This window comes from Chionomys nivalis, chromosome 26, assembly GCF_950005125.1.
Source record: "Chionomys nivalis chromosome 26, mChiNiv1.1, whole genome shotgun sequence".
NCBI lineage: Eukaryota > Metazoa > Chordata > Mammalia > Rodentia > Cricetidae > Chionomys > Chionomys nivalis.
The window spans coordinates 996,438-1,016,130 of record NC_080111.1 but is presented as its reverse complement, the minus strand read 5'-3'; the positions used below and the strand labels follow the sequence as shown (position 1 = coordinate 1,016,130).

The following is a 19,693-nucleotide window of genomic DNA, read 5'->3' as shown; positions in this document are numbered from 1 at the left end:
AAATACCACACTGTCTCAAAAATGGTGTCAGTTGTAATAATGTCCGTTGGTTTCTTAATCTATATGACTATATACATAGCAAGTGACTATATGAGTATATTATATTGGAGGTGATTGTAAAATGATTAAGATTAAATAGGCAGGCAGTTAGAAGCAATTCTGTTTGTGTTTGTTGGCTATACCCCTGCCTCAAGAATGAATGTTAGGGAAGCTCTGTGCCAATGTCCACCAAGACCTGCTGAAATGCCAAGTGGAGCAGGGAGCGGACAGGAGCATGATGGGAGCTGTAGTTCATTTAGCTTAACGCCTTAGCATCGCCCCTTCTGGGAGGGTCCTGCGTGTGTACACGCGGGGGGGGGGGGTTAGGGAGGGTTAAAGACTCGTTCACCCCCAAAGAGACAAGCTACGCAAACTTTGCTAATGAACACCAACCATATATGCATTTCTTTAGTTTGTTCTGGAGAGGTCTATAAACAAAAACACGCTTACATAGGATGTGTTTATTTTTCATTTTAATCGTAACAAAATGGTCTCACAAGATGAAACTTAGTTGCTGACTTCTATCACACACGGGGGATAGATCTCCAAACCATTTTGTGAGTGCAGGAATTACATTCTGACTGGTGGCCTCACATATCACCCTATAGTATCTAGCATCTGGATAATATCACAAATGAGTGGACGTTTTTCAATATTCTCTTTTAATTTTCTTTTGGACCGTATTTTACGTATCTCGTACTCTGGGGTGGTATCGTGTATATGAACTAAGCCCGTTGAAACCATCCGAGGACTTGCGAATTTCCCAGCAACACTTTCTCGGCGTTTGTTCGGCTCTGGCGCAGTGAAGGGTCGTGCACAGTGCTTTGCCTGGTTGTGGGGATCGTCTGGACTCTTGCCTAAAAGTCTGGCTCTTGATTTTGAGTTTTTAGGATGTTTGACTGAAGGCATGTGTAAATCGTCGAATCTATCCAAACAGTCCTACATTTTGAAACAAAGCATCAAAGGGGTAAGTTAGGCTTCTTGAGAATACATTTTCACATTATAAGAAGTAATGCCTGTAGGATCAGCAGTTAAGAAATGAACGCCCTGATGTTTCTTAGGCAGTCTCAATGCGCGCTGTACACCCAGGGCTTCCCATTAGACACTCCCTGAGGAGTGGTTGTTTTTTGTCTTACCTTTTTAGAGGACTTGCTTCCAAGGGTAAAAGATAATGAAAATGAACCCAAACCTAACTAAGGAGTTGTCCTCCGGGGTCAGACCCAGGCAAAGCAGGCCAGCCTAGTCTCTAGTCTACAGTTCTTTTCCAAACTATCTTTCCCATGGCCTCAAATGTAAATTATAAACTTTGATACTTCTTACTTTTATATCATCTAAACTTTTATCTGTCTCTAGAAGTCACTTTAATAACCATCTTTGTTAGTATATATATATGTATATATATATCATGTGTATATACATATGCAGATATACAACATAACATTCTAAGACTGTAATTGTAATATTTGTATGGGACTGAATATCGGTATATAGTCTAAGCTGGCCTCTTACTCTAAATCTTCTTGTCTCGGTCTCCTGATTGGTAGTATTCTAAGTGTATATCACCACACCCAGATCGATCATTATAATGTTTACATTAAAAATCATTGGCCAAGTGTGGTGGCTTAGGCCTGTAGTCCCCATGCTCGTGGTAGAGGAAGAGGGTCACCATGAGTTCAAGGTCACCAAAATAACAAGAGGGGGAAAGTGACAGTTGTATTCTTTGCACATTCTATGGCTGTGTTTTTAATATGAAGGACAATCTAATGTGCCCCTAAAAGGGTGCGGAGCTGTTGGCCGTGCAGTGGTGTCAGCTAGTTTCTTCACTGAGTAGTTCATCCCACTGGGGGAATGGCACAAGACAGCCACTCACAGAGATGGGTGTTTTGATGAGAGATAAGGCAGGCGTGGCTAATTATAGGGTCAAGAAGGTTGGGAAGGACTAGTAAGAATCTGGATGACTACAAAGATCTACAAAAGACTACAGCCATCTGCAAAAGGAATCCGACCTACTTGAGTTTTTGCCTGGTTTTGGAGATGAAAGGAAGATACTCTTTTTCTTTCTTCTTGAGAAAAAAAGATCTTACACTCTAGCCCACATAAACCTGGTTTGGAACTCACTGGGTAGCTTAGGCTAAAACTAAACTAAAACTCGAGACCATCTGGCCTTTGGAGTTCATGGTGTATACTCCCATGTCCAGTGATTCTTTTCCTCTCATGTAGGTAGGACAAGCAGCCCAAGCTGATTCTTCAGAGGTTCTGCTACATTAGTAAATAACAACTTTAATCCATAGCTGGTAGCCAGGATGTCATTGGGAGGCCACGAGAACCACATTACTGGCTCGAAAGAAGTCCCTTCTATTCTTGGATTTTTAAAAGGGACATGCTGCTTCAAAATGAGTGGAAAATAAGAAGCTAGAAGCCAAAACCCTTTAAGGAACTGTCCCTCCAGGGTCAGGTCCCTCCCAACAGCAGCTTTTCTGTCTTTTGACTGATTCATTTCAGAAGTTCTTAGGTTTCAGGAAATAGAAGGACATCTTTGTGATCATTTGACAAAAGCTCTAGTGCCATTGAACTCACTTGTCCATTAGAGACAAAAGTTCAGAAACACTTAGTCCTACTATAAGGAGATAACTACAAGCTGTCCTCCCTTGCTCTAACAGGAAGGCTTGTGAGTGCTGAGGAGATGGCTCGGTTGGTAAAATGCCTGCCATGCAAGCGTTAGGACCTGAGTTCAGTCTCCAGAACTCACGTTAGAAAACAAACAACAAACCTGGGCATGGTTGTGAGCGACTGGAATCCCAGGGCTGGGGGGGGGGGAGAAAGGAGGGGGGAAGGAAGGAGGGAAGGGGGGACATAGAGGGAGGGAAGGAGGGAGAGGGGGGAACATAGGGGGGGACATAGAGGGGGGACATAGAAAGGGAGAGATGGAGAGAGAGGGGGAGAGAGAGAGAGAGAGAAGAGAGAGAGAGAGAGGAGAGAGAAGAGAAGAGGATCCTTGAAGCTTGCCAGCCAGCCCGCCAACCCTAATCATCAAGTTCCAGACCAATGAGAGATCCTGTCTCAGACCAAACCAAACCAAAAGACCAAGTGGATAACACTAAGAAACTACAGCCAGGGTTAATGTCTGGCCTCCACAGTATGGACATATGCACCAGCATACATATACACACACACACACGCACATGCACAAAGGGTTATGAGATCATATATGCTGTTGAAATATGAGCGGCAGGGCTGCGTCCCCGGCACCCAGCCGCCCGCATGGCTTATGCCCCAAAATAATTACACAGAAACTGTATTCTTTTAAACACTGCCTGGCCCATTAGTTCCGGCCTCTTATTGGCTAGCTCTTACATATTGATCTAACCCATTTCTAATATTCTGTGTAGCACCACGAGCTGGCTTACCAGGAAAGATCTTAACCTGCATCTGTCTGGAGTGGGAGAATCATGGCGACTCACTGACTTGGCTTCTTTCTCCCAGCATTCTGTTCTGTCTACTCCGCCTACCTAATTTTCTGTCCTATTAAAGGGCTAAGGCAGTTTCTTTATTTAACCAATGAAATTAACTCTTCCACCAATATGCTTTTATACAATTTGACATGAACATAATTTACTCATTTGGGAAAAAAAAAGTGTCTAAAGGACCTTGATCTTCTTTCTTCAGAACTCAAATTGAATCTGTTTCTTTTCTTAATACGCACATGCCTGTGTATACACAGATACACTAGCTCAATACCAAATGACTATATTTAAATAGAAAAAAATCTAAAATTAAGAATATAAATTCTTATCCCACCACTAAGAAGCTGTCAGAATATTTACATTACATGTAGCATAGGGCTGTGTCAGTCCTGCCACTGTAAAGTTAGTAGCTTGCTTTACTGCATAAAAAGTATCAAAGTAACTTCTGAAATTAGATTTATTTTCCCGTTCAAAGGCAGACTAATGCAATCACGTTATTGATTTAAGATCAGTTTTGGATCTTAAGAGTTTTCCAAATTATGATTCATGTGCACCGCATGAATTAAGGGAGAAGACCCATGATCCAAAGAATCAAAATAATAGCCTGCTGCTTCTATATTTTCTTGCTTTAGAATGTACACACAAAGCCTAGCAGTCATAGAACAGGAAGAGTTAAATTGGGAAGGGATTGGGAGAGTGGGGTAGAGGAGAAATATGGGGACCTTTGGGTAAAAAAAAGTCGCATGGAGAGCTGTCTGCTTCTCTCTCTCTCCCCTCCCCCCTCCCCATATAATCGAGTTGCCTTATGATATGATGGGATCTATAGAGGGATAGCAGCCACAGCTAGATGCCACAGGTTAACAAATTAAAAGCCCAATGCCAGGGACAAGTTGCTGCTTTTGGAGTTACTTACTGGTGAGGTCCTATATACCTCAAACATTACAGGCTATTGCCAATGCTATTTGCCCTCCAGAATTTGATAAGACCGTATTGCTGAAGATACCACAGAAATGAATCATGGGACATGGAGGCATCAATATGGTACTGGCCTGGAAGCCTCATCCCTGTTAGCTGGGTCCACAGTGCTGGGAGTACTATTCACGCTACCGGAAGGGAAAAAAAAACAACAACCATCAGTCAGTCGTACCCAGCTGTGAACCCTGTAAAAGCTAAAAAACCACATCTTCCTGGCACAGCATGCCCATGGGTGCCACAGCAGCACCGGCATCATGGGAGTAACCACACACTTTCTGTTTGGGTTTCAATCCCACTTGATGGACAGAACCTGTAGCTGGCATCCCTGTCAGGCCAAGAAGCTGTTATCGGGCTATCAGTGACTGTTCTATCCGGAGATTGGTGCCTCTCTCTAAGTTTGTCAAAGAAGCCTCTGTAACTCACTGTAGGTGGTGACTATCACAGAGATTCACAGCTGGCTGAGGTACAGAGAACAAGAGGCCGTGGAACGCTCAGCCCTAGATGGGACAATCTACATCACATCCCCTCTTCCCGAGACTCGGATCATTGCAGAGGAGGGAGCAGAAAGAGGGTAAGAGCCCCAGGCAATGGGTGAACAACGGGACACAAGGGACCGGCGCACGCATTTGAAAACACAGTGGTTGTGGTAGCCTGTGTGAGGGCAAACCAGACAGAAGTCCCAGCGTGGAGAGGGTAGGCTGGAGAAGCCTCACCCCCTTTAAAAGTCAAGGAGATGTTGCTGATGAACAGACAGCTTTCAGGAGAGAGAAGTCAGTTCTCTTGAAGAATGTAGCCCCTAGTAAACTGACTACGCTCCGTGTCCACGGTTCACATGTCCAATAGTGTCTGGGCAGCACAGCTGGGACTTGATGGGGCTTGGGAAGAAGGACACACCTTGGGTAGGTAGAGAAGGAAGCTGGGCCTGAGGGGAGCTGGACAAGCGAATGTGAACAAAAACACCGAAAATTTCAAAGAACTAACAAAACCTAGAATTTAACTCCCGAGATCTCAGAAGATGATCAAGCCAGGAGGATAAAGGGCCAAGCAAGTAGAGCCAAATTTAAGAGTTTCAACTAGTAATCCAAAAGAGTGTACGTTGTACATATGATTCTAATTCCTAGCAGAACGAGAGCTTCCTACTTCTTTACTAACCAAGACAATCCAGGTATCTGAAAGAGCCATGTATACAGTTCTGTCTCTGGGAGAAGAAAATCTCAGTTATGTTTCCGTGGTACCTGGCCTCCCATGGTTGTGTAGACGCAACATGGCACAGTACCCTAGGCTAACCTCAGTCAGGAGGGCCAGCCAGCCAGGCTTCCAAAGACACAACCATGTGCCTGGGCTTCGGATTTGTTAGCCGCGAGGGCTTTCCTAGAAAAAAGAACACCGTTTTCTAAGTCATGTCCCGGATGAGGTACCCTTTTCCTACTTCATAAAAGACATTCTGGTTTTGTAATTGTCTTTTGAATCAGTTGAGATATTTGAACACATCAGAAGATTTTTAAAATACACAAGTCTGTATGGATATTAGAGCTACACACACACACAGACACACCCTACACACATATATACACACATACACACACACACACCTTCATTTAGAAGGTATATGTATTCTAAGGCAAAATTATTATAAAACTTTACAGGAGGAAAATACTTAGGAAAAGCCTGATTACGTGTATAGTTCTCCTTGCAGTCCAGTGAAGCAAAGTCCTTGGGACAGACTTCCGGAGGTGAGGTCTTGTGGGCAGTGTGGCTGGCAGTATCCTAACTAGCTTGTAAAATGACTTCTTCGGTTTGATGGTGTAATCTCTTCTTTTGGATTTCATGTTTTCTCTCTTCAGTACTTCTGGGAAGAAGGGTGGCCGTGAGTTTCTCCTATCTTCTTTGTTTTCGAACGGCGGCGATTCAGAGATCTTGGTGCATTTTTCACGGCAAGCTTCGTACGGGTTTGTATAAAGAGTTTCCATTTCGTTTTTGAATTGTGCAAACGTTACCAAGTGTTTTTTATTGTTGTTGTTATTTCCTTTCCACTTTTGACAGTACTTGTCTAGTTTTGATTGTTCCCCACTCTCTGTGTTGACATAAAGGAAAGTGTTATTCCGCCAGGTAGGGAAGGGGAGTCTATTTAAGTGTTCATTTTCTCTTGACATTTTGGAGGTAGGAAGCTTCAGATAAGGTGGCAATCCCGTATCGGGTTTTTCCTGAGCAAGCAATTTACAGATGTTATTGCTCTCCCTTTTGTCAAGTGACTTCGCTCTTAGTGTCTTTTCAAAGCAAAGTTTTGATTGAATTGGTTTTGATCTACCATCCCAGCTGTAGGACTCTTGAGTCTCTGCTTTGTAAACAGAGTTTTCTGCTTGAGGAAGTTGCAGGAAACCATGATCTTTCTGGTGTTTCTTAAGTAATAGATCTGCAAGTCTTTCTGGTGACTTGTTTAATGGATTTGCCTGGATATTTTTATTGGGATGAGGTTGTACTTTTATTAGTGTTTTAACTTCCCTACTATAAACATGCTTATGTTCCCAAACTGCTGGTGGATTTTCTTTCAAACTGTGTGAGAAAGAGCCCCCCTTCTCTTCCTCTCGGGTCAGTTCTTTTTCTCCGCATGGATCTTCGAGAAATGTTGGTGACATGGGATTTTGACAGACTTTTGGATATTTCTTTTGCTTTTCTGAATCCTCCCTTATAAAGTAACTTTCATCTCTAAGAGGTAAATCCGGTTTTATGTAGTTTAATGACCTGGAAGATGAATCAAGAGAATTAACTTGCTGGCTGATCCCCTCTAGCTGTTTTTCTGTAATTAGTCCTGATTTCTGAAGTTTTTCTATAAAGAGAACCTGGACGTATTTATTCAAATCCGTTTTTAGACCTAATAATTCATTTTCTGGTAAAACATTGAGGCAATTTTGTAGAGATTCACTTAAAGGGTATTTCATGTTTATTTTAAGCTTTGAACCCAAACCCCCACTGGCAGTGTCTTGTTCCAGCTCAGGCAAACACCTTGGGGTACTCTTACTTCTCAGCGAGGACAGGCTGGGGCGGAGAGCCATGCTATCTGCCTCATTGAATAAATTGCTCCCTGAAAGATTCTTCAGGAAACATTTTTGGAGAATTTCATTTAGAAAAGATCGAAGTTTTGTTTCTAAGTGTTTATCTACAAAGTGATGGTTGAAACTCTTCACAAAAGACACAACTTCCTTGATGGTTTCCGAATACTTGTCCTGGGGAGGGCTTGGCTCTTTGGCCTCTGCTTTCTCGTTTATCTGACCCAGGTTTCCGTAAACTTTTGGTAAATCCTCCTTGGTGATGTGGCCCACCTCCGAGAGCCTTTCTATAAGGTAATGCTGAATGTGCTTACCTAACTCGACCTTCAGAGTTTTGACTTCTGACTCTGACAGTTTCTCTAGAAGCCCACACAGTTTCGGATCCAAAGTGGCCTTCCTGTCTACTCTGTCTGCTCTGTTAAAATCCCCTTGAATTTTTTCTAGGTGTTCTGCACCGTGGGGTGAAGAATGTGGAATTAGTCTGTCAAGCTCTTTCTCTGACTGATTATATTTGAAGAACGCCTTGAAGATATTTTTTAGGAAGGATTTTAACATTACTGCATCTATGTCTTTAAGTTTGCCCACGAAGCTGCTACTTAAAGTCTCTAACGTGGAACTTAGCCCAGCCTCCTCTGTATCCAGATGCTGGTGCTCATTCGGGAAGTCTGACTGTTTGTCTACTCTTTGGCTGTCTTCTTTGTAATCAGCTCCACTCACAAAGGTGTCTGTGGGCTGAGTAGTAGGCGTAGTCTGTCTTGAAAGCAGCTTTGTTTGGCTTTTGACGTTAGAGTGCTGCTCCGTCGGGTTCTGCACCTTGTCCTCAGGAGAGGCCGTCTGTCTGTCCAACAAAGAGCTCTGGTTCTCTTTTTCTAGTTCTGTCACGCTGATCATCCCAGATTCTAAGAGAGTTTCTACAGGAAAAGACTGTAAAATTCTGCTTATACTAGATTTGGCCGGCGACAAAGGAACTTCATTGCTGTCTTCTTCATAGTTATCAATCTGTGACGATGAACTTCTCTCCGAGGAAGCGAGCAGCTGTTTCTGCACGGCCGTCTGTGCCTCACTCAGCGCCATCCCTGCCTCCAGGTGCGATAATAGGGGCCCAGTGAATATTTGCTTAATGATGTATTCATAGATACCACCATTTAAACCCAGACTGGAGCTTGATACTTCGCTTACTAAATGTTTTGTTTTAAAGCTGCTCTTTCTGTTCGTTGGAAAATTTATTTCAGCAGCCTCTAAGGGTTTGCCGGAGACATCTTCTATGTCTGAAGATGTTCGCGGTCCACCTTCCGGAAATACATCTTGAGGAACACTTTTAACCACAGGACTTAAAAGAGCCTGTGAATTTAGAATATCTTTGGATGAAAGCCAGTTCTTTATGTCTTGGACCTTTTCAAACACTTTGTCTTCCACCCCATTTGAGGGCCTGTCGTGCACACTTAGAGACAGAGAGGAGCTTCCCTGTATTGCCTCGGCAGTGTTTGTGTCAACGTCCGGCTTAGAAAATAACTCGTCTGAAAGGTCTTGCAGATTCCTACTGAAAATTGATTTGAGTGCTATGGACGGTCTTCTATTTTCAGCATCAGAGGTCAACTTGGTTGAGCTCGAGGGGTGATAGATGTTTACATTTTCAGGCAAGGACGATTCTTTTTGGTAGTTTGGGAAAGGTACGTTTGGTAGCTGCATATCCAAAGAGTACACTGTGAAGACAGCGGGATCCCGCACTAACTTATCCCTAGAAGCTGGAGTTCTGACTGTGTTGGTAGTCAGATCTGAATGGGCGGTAAGGTTACCACCTGGCAACTTGTTCTTACTATCTAAAGACTTTGTTGATATGATACTAAGAACTCGGGACGATGTGCTAGTATCTGAAGACTTTTTGGCATTATTGCTAGAATCGTGACTCAAAATACTAACATCGGAAGGCTTCATCAGAATGGTACTAGGATCCTGGGACAACGTATTCTTAATATCTGAAGACTTTGTTGAAATGATACTAGGATTATGGGACAACCTATTAGGGACTGAAGTCTGTGATGAATTGGAACTAGGAGCACTGGATATCCTTGTATCTGAAGGCTTTGCCATATTGGAACTAGGGACACTGGATGGCCTCGTATCTGAAGGCTTTGCTGTATTGGAACTATGTGTACTGGATAGTCTTGTGTCTGAAGGCTTTGCCGTGTTGGAACTATGAACACTGGATAGCCTGGTATCTGAAGGCTTTGCCGTGTTGGAACTATGAACACTGGATAGCCTGGTGTCTGAAGGCTTTGCTGTATTGGAACTATGAGCACTGGATAACATCGTGTCTGAAGGCTTTGCCGTATTTGAACTATGAACACTGGATAGCCTGGTGTCTGAAGGTTTTGCCGTATTGGAACTATGAACACTGGATAGTCTGGTGTCTGAAGGCTTGGCTGTATTGGAACTATGAACGCTGGATAGCCTGGTGTCTGAAGGTTTTGCTGTATTGGAACTATGAGCACTGGATAACATTGTGTCTGAAGGCTTGGCCGTGTTGGAACCATGAACACTGGATAGCCTGGTGTCTGAAGGCTTTGCCGTATTCGAACTATGAACGCTGGATAGCCTGGTGTCTGAAGGCTTTGCTGTATTGGAACTATGAACACTGGATAACATTGTGTCTGAAGGCTTTGTCGTGTTGGAACCATGAACACTGGATAGTCTGGTGTCTGAAGACTTTGCCGTATTCGAACTATGAACACTGGATAGCCTGGTGTCTGAAGGCTTGGCTGTATTGGAACTATGAACACTGGATAGTCTTGTGTCTGAAGGCTTGGCTGTATTGGAACTACAAGCACTGGATAGCCTGGTGTCTGAAGGCTTTGCCGTGTTGGAACTATGAACACTGGATAGCCTGGTGTCTGAAGGCTTGGCTATATTGGAACTATGAACACTGGATAACATTGTGTCTGAAGGCTTTGCCGTATTTGAACTATGAACACTGGATAACATTGTGTCTGAAGGCTTTGCTGTGTTGGAACCATGAACACTGGATAGCTTGGTGTCTGAAGGCTTTGCCGTATTCGAACTATGAACACTGGATAGCCTGGTGTCTGAAGGCTTTGCCGTGTTAGAACTATGAACACTGGATAGTCTTGTGTCTGAAGGCTTGGCTGTATTGGAACTACAAGCACTGGATAGCCTGGTGTCTGAAGGCTTTGCCGTGTTGGAACTATGAACACTGGATAGCCTGGTGTCTGAAGGCTTTGCCGTATTTGAACTATGAACACTGGATAACATTGTGTCTGAAGGCTTTGCTGTGTTGGAACCATGAACACTGGCTAGCCTGGTGTCTGAAGGCTTTGCCGTATTAGAACTATGAACGCTGGATAGCCTGGTGTCTGAAGGTTTTGCTGTATTGGAACTATGAGCACTGGATAACATCGTGTCTGAAGGCTTTGCCGTATTTGAACTATGAACACTGGATAGCCTGGTGTCTGAAGGCTTTGCCGTATTCGAACTATGAACGCTGGATAGCCTGGTGTCTGAAGGTTTTGCTGTATTGGAACTATGAGCACTGGATAACATTGTGTCTGAAGGCTTTGTCGTGTTGGAACCATGAACACTGGATAGCCTGGTGTCTGAAGGCTTGGCCGTGTTGGAACTAGGAGCACTGGATAGCCTGGTGTCTGAAGGCTTTGCCGTGTTGGAACTAGGAGCACTGGATAGTCTGGTGTCTGAAGGTTTTGCCGTATTAGAACTATGAACGCTGGATAGCCTGGTGTCTGAAGGTTTTGCCGTATTTGAACTATGAGCACTGGATAACATTGTGTCTGAAGGCTTTGTCGTGTTGGAACCATGAACACTGGATAGCCTGGTGTCTGAAGGCTTGGCCGTGTTGGAACTAGGAGCACTGGATAGTCTGGTGTCTGAAGGTTTTGCCGTATTAGAACTATGAACGCTGGATAGCCTGGTGTCTGAAGGTTTTGCCGTATTCGAACTATGAGCACTGGATAACATTGTGTCTGAAGGCTTTGTCGTGTTGGAACCATGAACACTGGATAGCCTGGTGTCTGAAGGCTTGGCCGTATTGGAACTATGAACACTGGATAGTCTTGTATCTGAAGGCTTTGCCGTGTTGGAACTAGGAGCACTGGATAGTCTGGTGTCTGAAGGCTTTGCCGTGTTGGAACTATGAACACTGGATAGCCTGGTGTCTGAAGGCTTTGCCGTATTGGAACTAGGAGCACTGGATAACATCGTGTCTGAAGGCTTTGTTGTATTTGAACTATGAACACTGGATAGCCTGGTGTCTGAAGGCTTTGCCGTATTGGAACTAGGAGCACTGGATAGCCTCGTGTCTGAAGCCTTTGTTGTATTTGAACTATGAACACTGGATAGTCTGGTGTCTGAAGGCTTTGCCGTATTGGAACTAGGGTCAGTCGACAGTTTATAATCCGTATCTGATAACTTTGTTATGGTGTAAACGGGATGATCACTGGTGAATATTTTCTTTATATCTGATGTGTCTGTTGTGTTGAGAGTAGGATCATGTGACAACGTATTCTTCCTGTCTGCAATCATTGTGTTGGTGGTAGTATGTTCAGGAGGCAAGTTACTTTTCTGGTTTTCCATGTGGATTGTGGCGAGGTTAGGATCTTCAGCCCAGGATGTGTGAGATCCTGCAGACCTTGAATGTTCTGTGTAAGGAGGGTCTTGGTCTTCGTGTTCTGCGTCATCTGCACTTGAAATGCTTGGAGATCTGTGTGCGCCTTGGCCTTTCTTCTTTCTGAATGGCATTTTGCTGTTTATGTTCCTTAGAAAAGGATCAAGACCACTCTTGATGAGTTTCTGAAAATGTAATATAAAAGAGGAAAAGAAAGTCCTTAGTATTTATTTAAATAAATTTAACGACCTTTCTGGTCAGTCTTTGTAGAGCAAGTTGTCAATTGATTGAGCCTCCCACCTATTTTTATAAAACGAGAGAAATCAACCTTATTAGAAAATACTTGAAGTTTGAGTGAAAATAAATTTCAGTGAAAAACATTTAAATTCCTAATTTTGACACTATACCCCCCTTTTTTTTGTTACTTGGAATTTTGGAATTTTTCTGGTAAGGCACTGGCATTTTTAGCTTTTAAACTTAATTTTTTTGTATATTTATTTATTTATTTATTTATTTATTTATTTATCTACTTATCTTTGAGATGAGGTCTTCCTCTGTTACCCAGGCAGGCCTGGAATGCCTGGGCTTAAGGGACCCTCTGTCCTTACTCACCCTTTCTACAGTGAAATCTTTAACTACTTGAAAGTAGTTAAATACGGTAAATACTTTTTTTAACGATTACATTTAGTTGTGTCTGCTGAGAGAGTAAGTGGTTGACACCAAGGTCAAAATCTCCTCCGCTGTAAATATTTACCACGTAGTAGTAATCTGGGAGTTTTAAAAGATGCACAGAAGCTGTAAATGTCCACGACATCATTCTTTAAAGATCATTGTAGGGGCATTTATCACCTGCATTTAAGTCTGAGTTTTGAAAGTGAAGGCCTCTGCTCAGCCCTCAATATGCCACAGTGGAAGGGTGCTTTTGAGTATGCAGAGATGAGTAAGAGAATAATGTAAAGAAAACAAAATCTCTGGCTTACAGTGAAATTTCAGTGTAATAGCTATACTAAACTGAGATCTATATATTCAAACGTCGGAACAATCTTTAAAATGAAACGTGTCTATTTAAAAATAAATTTCAATTCGTGTGGTTTCTTTTCCCGTGGAGAGCGGAAGAGGCTGGTCTCTCTGGAGCTGGCATTGTGGGTGTGTGTGTGGGGGGGGGCGGCACCAGACGTGGGTACCCAGAACCAAACTCCGGTCCTCTGAGAGAGCAGCGAGGATTCCATCACCCAGCTGGATGGATAGCTCACCCGTCAAAGGTTTCTAAAATCTTTTTCTTAAAAGCCTCTTATTCAGTCTCTTTGTGCAACTTCTACAGTGTGAGATCGAAAAAAAATGCAAAACCTGAAACAATCAGGTTAATATTTCACTTCAACTCGGCTTAAAGTGCATTTTAATGATCGTAATTTATTATAATTATTTTTCAAGTGTTAATAGATACTCAGGTGATATATTAAGAATGTCCTGGTGTTTTTTTGTTTTTTTTTTTTTTTGGTTTGGTTTTGTTTCTTTGTTTTTGTTTTTCAGAAACAGATACTCTAGGGCTGGAGAGATGGCTCAGTGGTTAAGAGCATTGCCTGCTCTTCCAAAGGTCCTGAGTTCAATTCCCAGCAACCACATGGTGGCTCACAACCATCTGTAAAGAGGTCTGGCGCCCTCTTCTGGCCTTCAGGCATACACACAGACAGAATATTGTATAATAAATAAATATAAAATAAAAAAAAGAATAAAAAAAAAGAAACAGATACTCTAAGGTTTCATTTTTATATTGAAATTGATTAGCTCAAAGGAAGCTTGGAAATACATATTTTAGAAGGTAATCCAGCTTTTCTAATGACTAGTTCTGGTTTGAGAAATACATATATGTTATTTATGTGTACTGATATATACATATATGTTACATATATGCATATGTGGTATTGGAAAAACCTAGCAGTTGACTGTAATTAATACCAGACTAGGATAAAAGTACTCGCCTGATATTTTGGTTTGAATTCTCTAGAGTCCGCTCTGAAAACAGGTGTAGTATACTCCTTCTGCACAAAAGCCACCTTGTAAAAGAGGAAGTTTTAATTTTAGACAACTCATAATTCAAACATATTTTCCAAGATCATTTTACTCTCAACAGTCCCTAAAGGTATAAGCATTCTTTAAAGCTAAACAAGACTTCTGTCTCATGATTACTTTGCTTTAGAGATTTGTAGTGACCTTCTTTACCTGGCTTGAGGTTTAATTTGTTAGACATAGCTACTCCTCTTTGCTTTCATGTTCCATTTGCTTGGAATATCACGTGCAAACGCAATCGTTTTACTCTGTGCATGTCTTTGCCACTGAGGCTTGCTTCTGGCAGACAGCAAACACTTAAACATTAGTTTTTCATTCTGTCAGTCAGTCTGCATCTTCTAATAGAGTTAAGACAATTCATCTGTAGGTTCGTTATTAAAATCCACATACTAACCCTGGAACTGGAGTTACAGGCATTTGCAGGGTCCTTGGATTCTGCCTATGTGCTTGTAACCACTGAACTATTATTTCTCCAACTTCCTCAAAAATATTTCTTACTGAATTTTTTTGAATCTATTATTTTGTCCTTCCTTAACTTAGTTATTTTCAAACACCAAGCAACTGCGATAGACAAGGCACTCTCTGAAGTTCTATCGACGGGGAACACGTGAGTATTAACCAGCTTTCCCACGCTGTGTGTACATTTGACTTTGAAGGCCTCAGTGGCTTTTATGATGCTTGCTTTCAAACAGCACGCTTCATTAAAAACGAGAAATGCTCAGTTAACTAGGAGGTCTAAGGGTTAGGCATGGTTGGTTGTGGCGGCTGCTTGCAATCAGGACTCATCCACGCCTCTCCATGTTGGCTCTCACAGGCATTCTCTCTTTACTAGGTAGAAAAACAACCCCTACCAGCTACGGATAGAAAAGGATGAGGCTTTTAAACATTCTTTTTTTTTTTTTTGGTTGTGAACCTAGCCTTTAGCTGCTGAGCCATCTCTCCAACCCTTTAAACATTCTTATCTCAATTATATGCTACCCGTTTTATCCTGATGGCAAGATAAGGATCAAAGATTGCTAGCCCTACTCGAGATTGGGGTTGTGATGGTTTCATGGGTTTGATAGGCAAAAGGTATGTTAACCACTCAGGTAACTTTATTAAATAGCATTGAGACAATGAGATTCTTTCGTTATACATACAGAAACAGGTGGTTTGAACCCTAAACATGAACTGGGGACACAGCTGAGTTGCTAGAGCACTTACTTAGCATGTCTGAAGCCCAGGGTTCAGCTACACACACACACACACACACACACACAGAGGTAAATATAAAAAGCATATAACAGAAAAATCTAGACTACTGACGTCATCTTGGGAAGAAGAAACATTTTCTAAACAAGATATCAAAACTAGACATAAGCTAACAGCCGTGGAGGAAAAGCTGCTAAATTTGACCCCATCAACATCTAAACTAAAACCTATAAATAAACATCACTGGTAAGAAAGCATTGTATTTTAGAATACAAAAATGGCTTTCTCATGTCAATAAATGAGCATAGAACCTTATTTGTGAACACGGATGATGTAAGCGGTCACGTAATAGAAACACGCATGAAAACTGTTCACCCTCATTAATAACCAGAAAATGAAATTCAAGCGTTGGTGGAATGTTATTGTTAGCCCTCAGTGAACAGAAACCTAACGTAGAGGATGGTCTGGGTATTCTCCCACATTTGAGCACACGTGCGGGTTAGTGTGTCGGGGTTAAAGGATAAATTAGCGGTGTCTGTTGACATTACGTATGCTCATATTCCCTACTTCTCATCTTGTGCTCTCTAGGGGATAAAAGGATGCTTAACCATTCAATAACTGCCTATAATGTTTCAAGTTCTTTAACGTTTCTTGAAATAGGTGATAGCATATGGTACACATTACTCAAAGTTTTATGGTGATACAAACAGAAGAATATGGAACTGAATCTAGGTATTTCTGCCGGATCCCTCGTGATTACTTGCACAAAGCCTGCACGAGATTGGATCTACCGACGCCCATGGCTAGAGCTAAGGCAGGAGCATAACCCACAATGACCGCTGGGTGGCCGTTACCACGAGTACCACGGATGGTGGTGTCTTTCAAGCTGTTCGAGGGAGAAGTAAACAGTACACTCAAAGGGTTTAACAGCTATTAGAACCAGAGATCCACAGTTAATGTGCTTTTAAAGCTCCTTTTCCATGGAGAAAGGGGAATCCCCGGAATTCCATCTCTAGTGGTACCTTAACAGAAGACTCGCTGCCAGCAAGAAATCAGCAGTAGTCATGGCTGGCTCAGCGGCAAGGCATTCTCCAGCTTAAGGAGCTGGTATCATTCTGGCAGGATCTGAACATGGACCGTTTCCCATGGCCCTCAGTTTGCTGAAGACCCCTCCCGGTTGTCTTCCGGCCGGATATCATCCTTACCTTTCGGAGACTACTGGTAAGGTCCGTAGGATGTCTTTCCCAAGTTTGTCTTAACTGGGTGGGCTGTAGTTCAAGAAAGGTTTCAGAAGAACAAGTTAGCGTCTGTTTAAAGCCATAGGTGGGATGACTGGGTTGTGCAGGCCATGAAGAGACATTTAGCCCCCCCCCTCTTTTTTTTTTCTACTTAAAAGGAACAATGAGAGGTAGGTGATATGTGTTTCTTTATTCATACTTAAACTGCATTTATGATCAAAATAAAAGTTTGCTGTCATTTAAAGAACATTTAACTGCTTAGAAGGTGAAAGACCAAAGGGCTAATTAAAGGAACACATGGCCATGATTTTTTTGGTGACTTTTCTGCTTGCTTTACTGTTTCTGGGTATGTACAAAGAGTTATATAATAAGAAGCCCCTGGGACTTTACTCTTTCTTCTAAAATTATGAAGTTCTTTGTATGCTGGACATACCTTATGTGGTGCTTGTTTATACCAGACCATCATATCACGTTATATGAATTATATGAGAATTATGCAATCAGGATGAATCCTTTGACAGTTAAAGATTTTATGGATTGGAACACTCCTAAATATTCATTCTTTGTGGGGAGCTGGAGAGATGGCTGGACTATTAAGAGCACTGGCTCCTCTTCCAGAGGACCTGGGTTCAATTCCCTGCCCTCACATGGTGACTCACGATTGTCTGTAACTTCAGTTCCAGAGGCTCCAACACCCTCACACAGATACGCACAGACAGAATACCAATGCCCATAAAATAAATAAACATTTAAATATATTCATTCCTTGCTTTGAAAGTAAAATGTGCTATGTTTTCATTTTGAAGATGCTGACTATAAAGCTTTTTTTAACTTGGAAAAAAATTGGACCTAGCAACACAGGTTATGGAGGCAGGGGGATACCTATGAGGCCCCACTCCTCCCTGAGGAGACAGGCAGGCAGTTAGGGGTCGCTGGAGAGGAGACATTTTCTCCTACAGTAAGGTGCCTGCACCCCTGTGAATAGCCCCTCACTGGCTCCTGAGACGTGGAAATAGAAGGGGGATCAGTAGAAGAGAGACAGAGACAAGGGATCAGCAGGAAGAGGAGGACAAGGGCTGACAAGAGTGGGCATGGCCAAAGACATCATAGACGTGAGTGGGGAGAGAATGAAACCGTCGCTGCGAATCCTTAATATACACTCATCGATTTTAGTCTACGTATTTTGTTCACGCTATTCTACATCACACCACGTCATACCAGTTTCTCTTTGTCATTCCCAAATACTGTCTTCATTGAGTAAAATTAAATCCCCATCCCTTCCAACCTTCCATGCATCTGACCTTGGGAGCAGGATTTAGGATCCAGTCAACGCCAGGGCTTACACGGAAGTTAGCTGAGCCATATCGTCGAAGTTTTAATTTCTGAAGGGCTCAAAAACCATGAAGGTGCGATTGAAAGATGGCCACCTGGATGAGCCGGGCGTGGAAAGGGGTACAGCCAGTCCTTCCTGGTTCAGATTTGTACTCCAGGCTTTGGTCTCAGAATAGAGCATTTCTTTAACACGCTGTCCACTTAGGTTCATAGAAAGTACTCCCTTTTCAACGTCAAATTACTCCCAAGCTTGTTTTCTCATAGAATTCTGAGGATTTTGCAACTTGCTTGTGAAGCTTAGCTGTTTATGAATTTGTTCTAGAACTCTGACATGCCTTCAATGTATAAATCTGTTGCCCCGGTGATAGATTCTTTCAAACTTCTAAGTCTGATGTATGTAAGCTGTCTTGTAGGCTGCCACTCGAATTTCTCTTGGTAATGGAGAGCCTGTGTACCCCTTAATAGGGTCCCCCAGTAGTGGCATCTAACACAACTGGTGTCTTATTTCACAACGAAGACACCATCGCTGTAAAGGTAAGATACAGACTATCCCACAGGCAGTCCTTTGTGCCGTCTCATTTATTTCCTTCCTGCGTCCATACACACCCACTAATCCATTCTCCTTTTCATAACTGCACCAGTTCAAGAATGATAAGAAAGTAGAATCGTAGAGCCTATAGTGCTTGATAGTAGTCTGCTTTTACTTAGCATAATTCTCAAAAATTCAAAAAAGCTATTTGATGTGTCAATAATTTCCCCCCTCTCACTACTGACTATTGCTCCATGGTTTACTTGAGTTGGTGAACATCTGCTTGTTTCCGAGTTTGAGCTATAAATGTGGCTGCTGTGCGCAGAAGTTCCCAGGCATTTTTTTCACAACATGTAACTCTTAATTTCTGTAGGGTAAGCACCCAAGAACTCAGTTACTGGCAGGTACAGATTTAGTTTCTGTCTTTCATTTTTTGCTTAAAGAAACTATTAGTGTTTTTTTAGGCGCGCGACCACGAAATTTTCCACTCTATTTTCCTCCACATTTCACTAGCATTTAGTTTCATTCTATTTTAAATTTTAAACGAGACACAGGCCACTCTTCATTGACGCTTCCGTCTGCGGCTCTCCCGTTGTCCCAGACACAGCTAGGAAGGTCTCCCCTCTTCGTCCCACCTCTCTGTGCGCCGTTATCAGCCATTTCAGCGCACCCGTGGGACTATCCCTGGCGTGGTTTTGTAAAAGCATTTTATTTATTAGAGTTATTCATTTTACTTTTTTTTGTTTGAGAGTTCGCCTTGGTGTTTTGTTGTTGTTGTTGTTTGTTTCTCGAGGCAGGGTTTCCCTGTGTATTAGTCCCCCACCTACGAGTGCTGGGATCAAACACCATGTGCCACCACCGCCTGGCTTGCCTTTGTGTTTTTATGTGCACCATGTGTGTGCTTGGCGCTCACAGAGCTCAGGAGAGAGCATCGTGTCCCCGAGAACTGGAGTGAACCACCATGTGGGTGCTGGGACTTGAACCCCATCCTGTGCAAGAGCAACCAGCGCTCTTCACCTCTGAGGCACCTCTCCGGCCCCGCTGGTGTGTTTATTATCTCCAGCTGATCTGTGTTACTCCCGCGCCTCTGAAATCACACTCCCGATTCCTTACTATATACTACAAGGTAATTATTCCTATGTCGTTCCTTTTAAAGATTATTTTTAAATATTCTT

The 19,693-nt window shown here is 42.6% G+C and overlaps 1 protein-coding gene across 1 annotated transcript in view; it reads right to left on the bottom strand.

Annotated features, from left to right (window-relative positions):
• Positions 1–636: 636 nt before the first annotated feature.
• The window catches only part of C2cd6 (C2 calcium dependent domain containing 6), a 68,976-nt gene continuing 49,919 nt past the window's right edge, over positions 637–19,693 (bottom strand). Inside the window, exons 16-20 of the mRNA XM_057758297.1 lie at positions 16,625–16,687; positions 14,141–14,215; positions 11,864–12,352; positions 6,155–11,815; positions 637–978 (exon numbers count right to left, since the gene is read on the bottom strand). Of these exons, the coding sequence (XP_057614280.1) occupies positions 637–978; positions 6,155–11,815; positions 11,864–12,352; positions 14,141–14,215; positions 16,625–16,687 (6,630 nt within the window). The remainder of the gene's footprint in view (positions 979–6,154; positions 11,816–11,863; positions 12,353–14,140; positions 14,216–16,624; positions 16,688–19,693) is intronic.